Source organism: Arachis stenosperma, chromosome 4 (assembly GCF_014773155.1).
Source record: "Arachis stenosperma cultivar V10309 chromosome 4, arast.V10309.gnm1.PFL2, whole genome shotgun sequence".
NCBI lineage: Eukaryota > Viridiplantae > Streptophyta > Magnoliopsida > Fabales > Fabaceae > Arachis > Arachis stenosperma.
The window spans coordinates 147,613,447-147,625,676 of NC_080380.1; the positions used below are offsets into that span (position 1 = coordinate 147,613,447).

Below are 12,230 nucleotides of genomic sequence, written 5' to 3' on the forward strand. Positions count from 1 at the left end.
TTATAAACCAAAAATACTTATATGTATAACAAAAAAAAAATTGGTTGTTTAATAGCTAAACATTAGGTAAAGAATGTTGTAATGTTGGGCCAGTTTGGCTAAACTTTTTAAATAAGTTCTTTTGAAAAATGAGTTTAAAATATAAGGACTTTTATTAATAATAACTTTTAAATAAGTTATTTTGAGTTTGGATAGTTATTATAAAAGTCTTTATTTTAAAGTTGTGCATTAAATAAGAGTGATAAAATAGCTTTTGAAAATAGGAAAAGTCACATTTTTTAACTTTTTCAAAAGCTCTTAAATAACTTTTTGAAAAGTTAAAAGTTTATCTAAAAAATTGTACCAAACACATTAATATAACTTTTTATAAGTCAAAAGTTGAAAAAAGTAACTTTTTGGTGTTCCCAAACGAACTAGTATAATCATATCTACCTCGTATCCTACTATCCTTTTTATAGAATTAGTTTTTAATTTTATATCATAAAAATTACTTCTATGCCGTTATAAGAAAGATTTAAGTTAATTTTATATTATTCGGTGTAATGAGCATTATTTTTTGGGATTTATACTAGCTTAAACATCAAATTTTATAAAATTTAAGATGTTTTATTTTATCAATTATATAGACAAAATATGCAATTTTCTTTTTAATCTTGCTCATTATTAACATGATTGATTTTAAGTATTTTCAAGTAAATTATGGCAAATTCAAAAAGAAAAAAAAAATCTTGACGCTATATCACACAAAATTATTGCTTATGCCAACCCACAAAAATTTATTATGAAGCATGTAATAAAGTTTTCTAAGGCAGATTTTTTGCACACAAAATGTAGTGGAGCAGAAGACAATTTAATAAAAGAGAAAATAAAACAAATGTTGTTTGGGATTCAGGAATTGATTATAATTTACAAAATTATTTATTAAATTATTTTATTTGACAAATTTATTATAGTATAAATATTTTGATGTTAATTGCACAAATTTCTATAAAAGATAGAAGTAAAAAATATTAAATAAATAATTAAAATGTGAGAAGGAAAAATATATTAAATAGAAAAAATTTATTTAAATTGGTATTTAACAGGCTTATTGAATTAATTTTATTGAGATCTTTAGTTAATTTTCCTTAATTGTATATCAAATCTAACAAGTTAAATATTGAGTAAACATTTCTAAATATTATTTTATCATTCGTAGTTGTCAAATTTAATTTTATTATTTTAGGCAATTTAATTAAGAATAATTTTTTTTATTTGAACAAATCTAAAAATACTTTCTATATTTATATTTTAAAATTATCCAAAAGATAAAATAAATTTTTTGGGATTTTACTTTTTGAATAATGCAAAACTGATCCTTCCTTTACCCTACTCTTAGTCTTTTGTTTCCAAAGCAATTTCAAATCCCGAGTATGAGTAAAAGAAAGTAGAAGTGAAAGAAATTTATAATTCTTTTTTATCAAAAATTATAATTTATTATAATTAATAATTGTAATAAAAATATTATCTAAATATTAAATACTAATTATTAAATTTGTCACTATATATTTTTGTGTAATATATAAATTGTTTAATTTATTTTAAGCGTATATTTTACCTTCTAATATATATTTTATATGGATAATTAATTTTTATGTACGGATAACATATTTGTATTATAATTTATATATTCTTAATCCTAATTTTTTTAAATTTAATTTTTACTTTAAATTCTAAATTTTCCTCAAAGTCTTCGAGGTTGTCATTATTTTGATTTAGAAAAAAAAAATTTAAAGGCTAATGGCTCGTTCTAAAAATTTTAAAAGTAATTTTTTTAAAATTTTAACTTATTTTTTTATCACATTTTTTAAAAATAAGCATTTAGAAGTAAAAATTTAAATACAAAATAACTTATTTATAAATTATTTTTAATATAGTTATTTATTATTTAAATTATTTTTAAAAAAAACTTAATTAAATTATTTACCAAACTTAACTTGAATTTTACTAGTAGCACATATTTCTAGAAAACTTTTTTTTTTCAAATTTAATTATAAAATTTTATTTTCGTATTATTTGTGAGTAATTATGAACTTTACTCTAATTCCAAAACTTCTTATTCTTTTGTTTACTTTGTAATTGTAACCAGATTTTTTCAGTCATGTATAATGTAAAAAGAATATGGTATTTTTGTAAAATTATGAATATAGTTTAAAAGCTTTTCAAAAATTAAAATGATGTAAACTGTAATTTTCAACCTATCGTTTTTGTAATTAAATTTATAAAGTATTTTCTTTTCTCCAACTAAATAAAACTAAATATTTTTAATATTTAAGACTTTTTTCTTGTAAAGTTTATTCATGAAATAACTTTTTTTTATTTATTTGTTTAAAAAAAAAAGATAAAATAATGACGGAAATTATTTTGAATATGGAAAAGGTGTTGGTGTATTTGCAAGTTATGGGAGAATGGAGTAATTTACCCGAGGATGGAGGGAGTAGCCACCACGCAGGGGGCGTGCTGCGCTCGCTCGTGGGTGTCAGACGCCATGCAGCACGCAGGGGGCGTGGAGGACGTGGCAATCATGCAGCACCACGCAGGGGGCGTGGAGGACGTGGCAGGCATGCAGCACCACGGGGGGGGGGGGGGGCGTGGAGGACGTGGCAGGCATGCAGCACCACGGGGGGGGCGTGGAGGACGTGGCGTCGCGGAGTTCCGATGCTCTGCACCACGGGGGGGGGGGGGGGGCGTGTTGACTGCTGCCATGCAAGGAACAGTGTTCCTCCCCGGGAAACAACAAGCAAGCTGCATGCTTAAGCCTTCAATGGTTATATATAGAAGTAGTAGAAGTATTCGAAGTGTGTAAAGAAAGAAGCAGCAGGTAACGTTAGGGAGAGTAGAAGAAAGAAGAGTGTTTGAAGTAAGAGTGATTTTGGGTTTAACATTATATAGAGGGAAAGAGGTGTGTAGGGGAAGAAGGTTGCTGTAGAAAAAAGAAAAAGATTGGAAAATAAGAAAAAAAAAATAGTTTGGTTTTATTTGAAGAAATGGTTCGTAATTATAGTGCTCCGGAAGAACATATTATAAATTATTTGGATCATCCAGTTTATGTAAGTTGGTAATTTATAATTTTATTATGTGTTAAGTTTTAATTTTTTTTGTTATTTAACATATTATTTCAGAATTTTATTTTATTTTTCTGTTAGTTTTGGATTAGTGTTATGTTATAAAAATATAGTAGAATAAAATGTATATTATATGATATAATAATTAAAATTCTATAATAAAATATATTTTTTCTACCATAGTATTTTATTACAATAATATAGTAAAATAAATAAATATAATCTGTAAATAAATAAAAAAATATAACTGTTAGAATAAAATAATAAATAAATAAATAAATAAATATTATTAGATATATGCATTGTTATTGGATATTAAAAAAATATATAGTTGCATAAGTATCGCCTAGTAGGTTTAATTATATTAATATTAATTTAAAAATAAGATATTAATAATAATAATAATAATAATAATAATAATAATAATAATAATAATAATAAACGGGTTTGTATAGGGTAGATATATGGTTCAGGGTTTTAATATATAAATGCATATTGAAATATACGTTAATGATTTTAATAAATAAAATATTAAAATAAATAAATATGTTAATATTTATATTTGCTTATTAAAAAATTTATATTTATAATTTATCTAATAAATATATTTTTGTTAATGCAGCCTAACAGGAATTTGTTGGTGCGTAAACTGGATCCGCCACAGACGTGGAACCCGAGGGTGGAAAATTACTTACGCGCCACGGGATTCTACCACGTATCGAGGATTGGGGTGATAAGAGGATTTCACCCCTTGTTAGCTGCTTTGGTTGAAATGTGGAGGCCGGAGAGTCACACTTTTGTGTTGCCGGTGGGTGAGGTTACAGTGACATTGGAAGATGTCGCACATATATTTGGCTTACCAATCGATGGTGAACCTGTGAGTGGATGGACTGACAGTAGTAGTGACTTCGTTCAAAGTCAGAGCATGGCAGTATTTGGACGCGAACCAGTAGTCAGTGGTAATTCGAAATCCTATATAAAGCTTGCTTGGGTTCGACGTATCAGAGATGCGGAACAGTTGGACACTGAAGAGTCCATAAGGAGATACGTCAGATGCCAGATCTTCTGTTTGTTAGGGTCGACGCTATTCACAGATAAGTCGACCGCATACGCCCACGCGAAGTATCTACCGTTGCTTCGCGATTTCGAGCGGATCCATACGTATAGCTGGGGGTCAGCATGTCTTGCACATCTTTACAGAGCATTGTGCCGTGCGTCACGATATGATACGAAGGAGATGGATGGCCCTCTTAATCTGTTGTTTGTGTGGGCATGGGAGCGAATGCCGTTTCTTGCGCCGGTACCGAGACATACCCTTCCACCTGCTGAGATACCAGTTGCCATGAGGTAAATATTTATAGTTCTTGTCGGAGATTATATTCGCTATGCATATTCCATTTAGGTTACTTATGTAATTTTTTTCAATGTATGATGTATTAGGTGGAGCCATTCGGAACGGACCACATCGTGGTTAGCGAAGACCGTAGTGAATTTTAGGGTTGATATAGACTACATGCAGGAGGTAAATATTTATGGTTCCTGTGATTCATATTTCCAAACATTAATGTTAGGGTTCTGACGTACGAATTATATGTGACAGTTTGAGTGGCGGCCGTACGAAGGAATGATCATACCCGGTGAGTTACATGGACATCTTGATGTGTGCGATACCGTTGCTCCGTTGTTGTCGTTCGAGTGTATCGAGTGGCACCCTGCGGACCGAGTGATGCGTCAGTTTGGATTCGCACAGCCTCCCCCGCAAGGAGCAAGGGTCATTCCATTGGACCAGCATTGCCTTGCTCTTCGCGGAGTGCAGCTGCATGACTGGACAGTTTTGCATGGGCCATGGATAGTGGAGTGGGGCGACAGGCGAAACACTCGACTGCGGGATCTGCACCCCCTTCCGACCTGGGACTTTATACCGAGCAGGGAGTACAGGGATTGGTATGTGCAATCGTACGGACATTTGCTGAGATTGTCGGATTATGTTCCTCAGGACCCACCTGCACCTCAGCCACCTGCACCTCAGCATGCAGTGTTTGAGCCGTTTCCGTATTATGTACCACAGCCACCGGAGCAGGGTCATGGTAGCCATCACAGTCAGGGAAGCCACCCGGGCCAGTCTCAGCACTCTCAGCACTCTCAGCACTCTCAGCCCGTACTGACGATTCCAGACGGTGATGATTGGTTTGACTTCTCCACCGGTGGTCACGCTAGTTTGGGTGGTTGGTCAGATTTTAGTGCTATGCATTCACCGTCAGGGTCAGCTGATCCACATGGGGCATCAGTCGGTCCGACACATGGTTTGCCGGGTCATGCTTCCGAGCACTCGTCAGTGGGTGCGTCGTGTGATAGTGGATTCCCTCGGCGGACATACACAGTAGTTGACGAGTACTACCCCGGTTCATCCGCTCCAGCATGGATAGGAGGGTCGGCTCCTCCGGCAGATGCAGGCGGGTCGGCTCCTCCGGCACAGGCAGCAGGGTCGACTACTCCGGCAGAGGCAGGTGGGTCAGTCGCTCCAGGTGCAGATGATCGGGATCCGGGGCACCCATATGACCTACGGACGGAGCGAAATCCGCCAGATAGGTATACTCCGTCGCGGGCAGGTCAGGGCATGATGGGTAAGGCACTGCACTGGATGGGTCGTAGGAAGTGAGCATTAGGTTGGGTTTTTTAGATATATTCCTAAGGTTTAATGTAATTCATATTTAATGTTCTGTATGTTAACCGATGTAATTCATATTTAATGTTCTATATGTTAACCGATGTAATTCGTATTTAATGTTTTGTATGTTAACCGATGTAATTTGTATTTAATGTTGTGTATGTTAGCCGATGTAAAATTTATTTATCTTTCGTATATTTACTTCACGAAGGCAATAAATGTTTAGATTAAGTTGTTGTTAAACATCAATGGAAATTCTCAGATTTGGAAATACAAAAACGACTGACGACTAATATAAAAAAACCCCAGTTGACAGATTGCAAATTTAAAAATACAAACATGAAGGAAATAAAACCCTAAACTCCCGCACCACTCGGTCCAGGACGCTGAGGACATCGACTCCGACTATGACCCTGAGCACCACAGAGACGACATATCCGAGGACCACGCATGTCGCGTGAGTCCATTTCGTTCAAGTATCTGGTCAATTTCGGGCGACCCTTCGACGTTCGCCTCAGGGCAGGATTAGCGACCAATGTGGGTCCCTCATAATCAGGCCATGTCTCGGCATCACCTAATGGTGTGAACTCGAATCTATATACCTTACGGATCTCTGTCATCTTGTACACATCATGCACATACAGCTGCCAATCGAGACGCTGGTTAGCACAACAAGCAATAACATGGCGACATGGTATTCTTTCCACCTGAAAGTGCCCACAGTCACACCTCCGTCGCGCAAGATCAACCACTAACACCTTTCCGCTAGTCATTTCGCGCACCTCGAATACCTCATTCCGTCTGTCAAACCGGTGCACAACTATATTCCCAGCCTGATGCATATTTGCCTCAATCCGCTGTTGTGCAAATGCGGAATAGGTAAATCCAGCACGCTTGCGTTCGTGACTCTCGGCACTCTTCCGCGTAAAAGTTCATTTAGCCGATAATATGTTGCTCGGACTAGTGCCAACACAGGTAAATTACGAGCACCCTTTAACACTGAGTTAATGCACTCGACAAGGTTCGTCGTCATATGGCCCCATCGATGTCCCTCGTCGAACGCCAGTACCCAATGTCTAAGTCCGATGTCGTCGCATCACCTGGCATATGCCTCGCCTCGCTCTTCCAACCTTTTATAGTTGATGTTATACTCCTCCACCGTTCTTGAATACCCGATGTTGACCACAAGCTTTTGCAAGTGAGGGACTTTGAATGCTCGTAGGAAGTTGCTGGCGATGTGCCTTATACAAAACATCCACCATGCCCTTGGAGGTTGCCAGTCACCTCCGGAACGATTCACTGCTGCCCGAATTGACTCATGCCGGTCTGAGATCATTCCCACACCATCTTTTCTTACAACATGCATTCGCAGATTTCTAAGAAAGAAGTGCCACGCGTCGGCTGTCTCCCCTTCCACCAAGGCAAAAGCGATAGGCACAATGTTCTGGTTCCCGTCTTGTGCAACAGCGACCAGAAGTGTACCTTTGTACTTGCCATATAGGTGTGTGCCATCAACCTGAACTAGGGGCTTGCAATGCCTGAATGCCCTAATACATGGATTGAAACTCCAGAATACGCGATGGAGTATTTTTACCCCTTGCGCCTCCTCATTCCCGTTGAATAGTGGTCGTGTTTCTATTTGGACAACTGACCCAGGCATCTTCTGAACCATAACCGAGAGCCACCATGGCAAGGCTTGGTAACTCTCCTCCCAATCACCGAAAACCTTTGCTATGGATTTCTGCTTTGCCAACCAAGCCTTTCGGTAACTGATGGTATAGTTGAACCTTGACTGGACTTCGGCTATTATAGATTTCACCTTGATGGACGGGTCAGTCTCGACCAATGGCCTTATAGCCTCCGCAACTGTATCCGAGTCCAATTTCGAATGATCCTGTGAAATCATTCCCATTGAGCACGTGTGCCGACCGTTGTATCTGCGTATCTCCCAACAACCTTTTTTCCTTATCAAGCTGGCTCGGATAAGCCAATCGCACCCGCGCGCATACATCTTGCACTTTGCATAGAAGGTCTGTGGCTCAGACTCATACACGTCGTAGTCAACTCCTCTAGCGATAGTGTAACTTCTAATTGCTGCCACGACCGTCTTTCTAGAACCATATTCCATTCCAATCCGAAACTCTCCATCCTCAGGATTAGCAACGCCTACAGAAAGTAGAAATCGTCCTTTACTAATTAATCCAATGCATAAATTAACAACAACGTATTATTTAATCATCACGCACCTATGTTTGAATATTCCGGAAACTCCGGTGCATGCATGGCGTCGAGATCCACCTCACGCATAAAACTTGGCACGTTCATCGGTTGACTGGTCGAGGGATGAACCACTACATTCTCCGCTGCTGTCTCAACTCCCACATCACCATCCTCATCCTCATCTCCGGCTTCATAAGTGGCTTCGAAGTCCTCGTCACTGTCACTATTCATTCCCTCATACACTGCGTTTCTATCATCCGCCACCTCTAAATCATTTTGAGTCCCTTCCGCCTCTACGGTTTCAAACTCAACATACAGCTCAATCTGTGGCTGTCGCATCTGAGTCTGCCGGTGAATTTGAAACATATTCTGCATACTCACTTCGTCTGTGATTGGCATGGTATCAAACTGTATTAAACCACCAAAAACTATAACCGGATTCCGGTACAGTATTCTGCTCACTCTCATTGACGTATTGTTCTCCATGCTTTGACAGAGACCATTCTGAAGCTCCATTAACGTCATCGTGCATGGAACCACAAACGAAAACGGATTTTGGCACACAAACCGAACTCCCTCATGAGTATTACGTATTATCTCACCGTTGCGATACACCACCAAATTTGCAGTACCCTCCATTACTCTTCAGAAACACTCAAAGAACACTCATACACTCTTACTCAGAATGAAAATGAACCAGAGCACTGCCTTATATAGAGGATAGCTTTCACCACGCCCCCCACGTAATGATTCTCTCATCCAATCACAGCTTGCCACGTGTCAAAACGCCCCCGCGTGCTGATTCATCACGCCCCCTACGTGATAGGCCCACGTCAGCACGCCCCCCCGTTCTGCATCAGCACGCCCCCCACGTGCTACTCCAAACGACGAACCACCATCTGCCACGTCAGCACGCCCCCGCGTGCTGACGTCATCACGCCCCCCACGTAAAACCCTCTTCCTCCAACCACATGCTGCCACGTCAACTTCCCGCCCTCCACGTGTATCCTGCACCCCGCCCCCTGCGTGGTGGCCTTCACCCCAAACGCCCACCTAGACGTAAAACACATATTTCCTCCATAAAGAAGGAAAACACCACCTTCAGAGCCATATTTAAATTAATGAGCCAAATAATGAACTATTTTCCCTTTTTTTTTCCGAATCGCCAATCCAAAACTGACCCTTCCTTCCAAGGTCTTCTGGGTTCAAGGAAATTTTCAAGTCCCGGGTTTCGTGAATTAGTATTATGAATTGCCAAAAGCACAACATTCCAAGCACGGATAATAATATTATAAGAAGAAGAAGTGGCAGAAGCACACGTTGAACAAACAAAAAGAGCAATCGAGCATGGAGAAGAAGAGCATTCATGACATCCTCCCTCTTGAGTTGATTCACAGAATCTTACTAAGAGTGCCGGCCAGCCATCTCTTTCGCCTCAGGTGCGTCTCGAAGCTGTGGTACTCTCTAATTTCCGATCCACACTTTGCTGAATTGCATTTTCACCACTCTCCCGCTTCCACCAATGCATTCTTCTGCATAAAAAACGGCACTGTGGCTTACTTACTTTATTTAGACGCACTAGTATTTAGTGATGACAATGATGCATCACACCTAAAAGAGGTGAGTATCCCTTTCAATACGAAACAACCTTCTTATTTTTGGGTCCTGGGATCCTGCTGAGGCTTTGTTCTCTTACATCGTCACCCTCAATGTTTAGTGGTATGGAACCCACTGACTGGATCCAGCAGAAGAATATCTTACTCTGGTATTGATTCTCCTATCTACAATGGCTTTAGGCTTCCCGACAGTGCCCGTCTGTATGGATTTGGATATGATGCATCCCGGGATGATTACTTAGTTGTTGCAGCTTGGAGCGAGCGGCAAAGACAAGATCACTTGGATTGCTTGTCCTTGAGAACCAATTCCTGGATTCATCTTGATGCTGCACTCCCCAAACCCTTGCATGTTTTTCAGCGCACGTCCGCTGGGTTATTCTTGAATGGTGCTATTCATTGGGTGCCTTTGCCTATTAAAGATCACAGGGATGCTATTCTTATCTTTGATCTGAAGGAAAGGACTTTTTCAACCATGTCTGAGCCGGAACTGGCATGCTCCTATGAGTCCTATCCAGGTCTCGCCCTACTAGGGGGATGCCTAGCCTTGTTTTATCACAGTCGTGATAGCTGTAGCACTGACATATGGGTGATGAAAGAATATAAAGTGCACTCATCTTGGACTCTCTATCAGATTCCTTTTCTTTTCTTTCAGCCTCTGTGCTTATTCAATAATGGTGGTATTATTGGAGAAATAATTCTTTCGGATAAAATAAAAAAGATAAAGTTTCTCATGTATAATGTGGGAGAAGAGCTGCTCCCACGTGTTAAATATCTTTGTTGTGGGCTTAACATCGGTGCAACCGAAGTTATGTATACAGAGAGTCTCCTGCCACTCCCTAGTGATATTAAGGATAAGGATAATAGGAACATGATGAAAAACAGGAAGAGGAAGGAAAACGGTATGTATATTCTCCTATCAGTCCTATGCTTTGCACCAAGCTATTCATTTTAGTTTTGATTGCATTGTGTTTAATGAAAAACTAACGAGTAATATACATTATGCATCAGGTTCTAATCAACTGTGACTTTTGTCTATGGATGGTGAGATTTGAATTTATCACTGTTTAGTGAATCACTAATCACTGTCTTGCTTCCTATAGTCCGATCTTGTGGAGCTGTTTTCTGCAGGCCATGAAGTTCACCGTGAATGTTTTGAACAACTTGATGTTGCCAAAGATTAGAATCACAAAGGGGTCAAGTAGAGAAAGGGAATCGGGAGCCAACATACAAGTGAACAACTTAGACATGTGATTTTGTTGTAAATGAAGAGCAGGGTTCTCAAAGTTGAGCGGGAAGAAGCTTCAAGAAACTTTAGTTTTATTTTCTTTGGATTAGAATTTTCTTTCTAAATATGAACGGGATAAAACTCGTATGTCTGAAAAGTGAAAAGGGAGCTTAACATCTTGTTAATCCAATATATCTTTTGGTTTAGTCTGATAGTAACATTCTTAGATGATCTGTTCTGTTCTTCATCTCCTATTCCTATATATGTTGAAAATTTTCTTTTTGCTTTTTGTATGTTTTATCTAATGTACATTTCTTTTCCTTTTGCTGCATTATCTTTGATAGTAACATTTGTATGTTTAGTCTGATAGTAACATTCTTAGATGATCTGTTTTGTTCTTCATCTCCTATTCCTATATATGTTGAAAATTTTCTTTTTGCTTTTTGTGTGTTTTATCTAATGTACATTTCTTTTCCTTTTTCTGCATTATCTTTGAGTGATCTATCATTAAGTTGTTGGTTTTTGTTTTCTCAGCATTAACCCCGCTGTTTAGATGATTATAAAGGGAAACATAATTAATTGCCTTTTGTTCTATGCTGTGATTGGTAGAAATAATGTAATACTTGGTGTATTGTCTAAACAGAAAATCACATTTCAATGAGATTTGACATGTGAACACTTCGAAAATTTATCAATTTGTATGTATTCTCGACAAACTACAGTATTCTTTCATTGATATTCACTCCGTTTTCTTATTGATTTACAAGATTCTTTAGCTAATCTTTAGCTATTAAACAACCAATATTTTACTATTGTTAAACCAATATTAAAAATAAAAAGTGTAGTAAATTACTATAGATAAATAATCATTTTATAAATAATTTTTAGCGGATGGCTTATCCTTACAAGATTAGGTACATCCAATGAAATTAGAGTTAGAGGCTTTAACTTAATGTCATACTAGTAATTAGTAGTAACCAAGAATATCAGTAAATTATCGGGTTTCACAACCCTTAATTCCCTGACACTGTTCATCAATTCCATAAGAACCAAGCAGAACAAAACAGAGCTTGCTTCATGCATGGATAACAACCATAAGAGCATCAGTATTCACCATCTCTTCATACTTCTTCACCAAGAAATTTGAACTGGTTGGCTCCGTTGACCTACACGCACTTGGCGCCTCAATAGAAGAATTCTCTCTCCCTTTCCCAAGGAAGAAGAAGAATGAGCATTCCCGTTTTCTTGTTCTTGGATCATGCAGAGGGTTTGTATTGCTACACCACTATGAACCATATTATATTATTCTATGGAATCCATTGACCCAATGCCACAAAAAAAATCTTACTATAATGTTGTTAAAGAAAAGAATTATTGGTATAATCAAAATGCGGTTC

The 12,230-nt window shown here is 37.9% G+C and overlaps 2 protein-coding genes across 2 annotated transcripts; one reads left to right on the top strand and one right to left on the bottom strand.

The window, feature by feature from the left end:
- Positions 1–6,128: 6,128 nt before the first annotated feature.
- On the bottom strand, positions 6,129–8,631 carry LOC130975886 (uncharacterized). Its single transcript, XM_057900604.1, has 3 exons — positions 8,019–8,631; positions 6,873–7,938; positions 6,129–6,687 (listed from the first exon to the last, which is right to left on the bottom strand). The coding sequence occupies exons 1-3, from the start codon at positions 8,629–8,631 to the stop codon at positions 6,129–6,131; spliced, it is 2,238 nt and encodes a 745-aa protein (XP_057756587.1).
- A 708-nt stretch (positions 8,632–9,339) lies between these two features.
- Positions 9,340–10,633, top strand: LOC130975887 (F-box/kelch-repeat protein At3g06240-like). Its single transcript, XM_057900605.1, has 3 exons — positions 9,340–9,431; positions 9,789–10,507; positions 10,617–10,633. Exons 1-3 carry the CDS (start codon positions 9,340–9,342, stop codon positions 10,631–10,633), a joined length of 828 nt encoding a protein of 275 aa, XP_057756588.1.
- Positions 10,634–12,230: the final 1,597 nt, after the last annotated feature.

What these genes read in the sequence shown, in the direction of transcription:
- LOC130975886 (XM_057900604.1), bottom strand. Translation starts at nt 8,631, where the DNA reads ATGGAGGGTACTGCAAATTTGGTGGTGTATCGCAACGGTGAGATAATA. An exon ending in TCCGGAATATTCAAACATAG is followed by an intron (nt 7,939 to 8,018) that starts GTGCGTGATGAT and finishes TACTTTCTGTAG; the next exon opens with GCGTTGCTAATCCTGAGGAT. An exon ending in CGAGGCGAGGCATATGCCAG is followed by an intron (nt 6,688 to 6,872) that starts GTGATGCGACGA and finishes TACGCGGAAGAG; the next exon opens with TGCCGAGAGTCACGAACGCA.
- LOC130975887 (XM_057900605.1), top strand. Translation starts at nt 9,340, where the DNA reads ATGGAGAAGAAGAGCATTCATGACATCCTCCCTCTTGAGTTGATTCAC. An exon ending in AGCCATCTCTTTCGCCTCAG is followed by an intron (nt 9,432 to 9,788) that starts GTGCGTCTCGAA and finishes CAATGGCTTTAG; the next exon opens with GCTTCCCGACAGTGCCCGTC.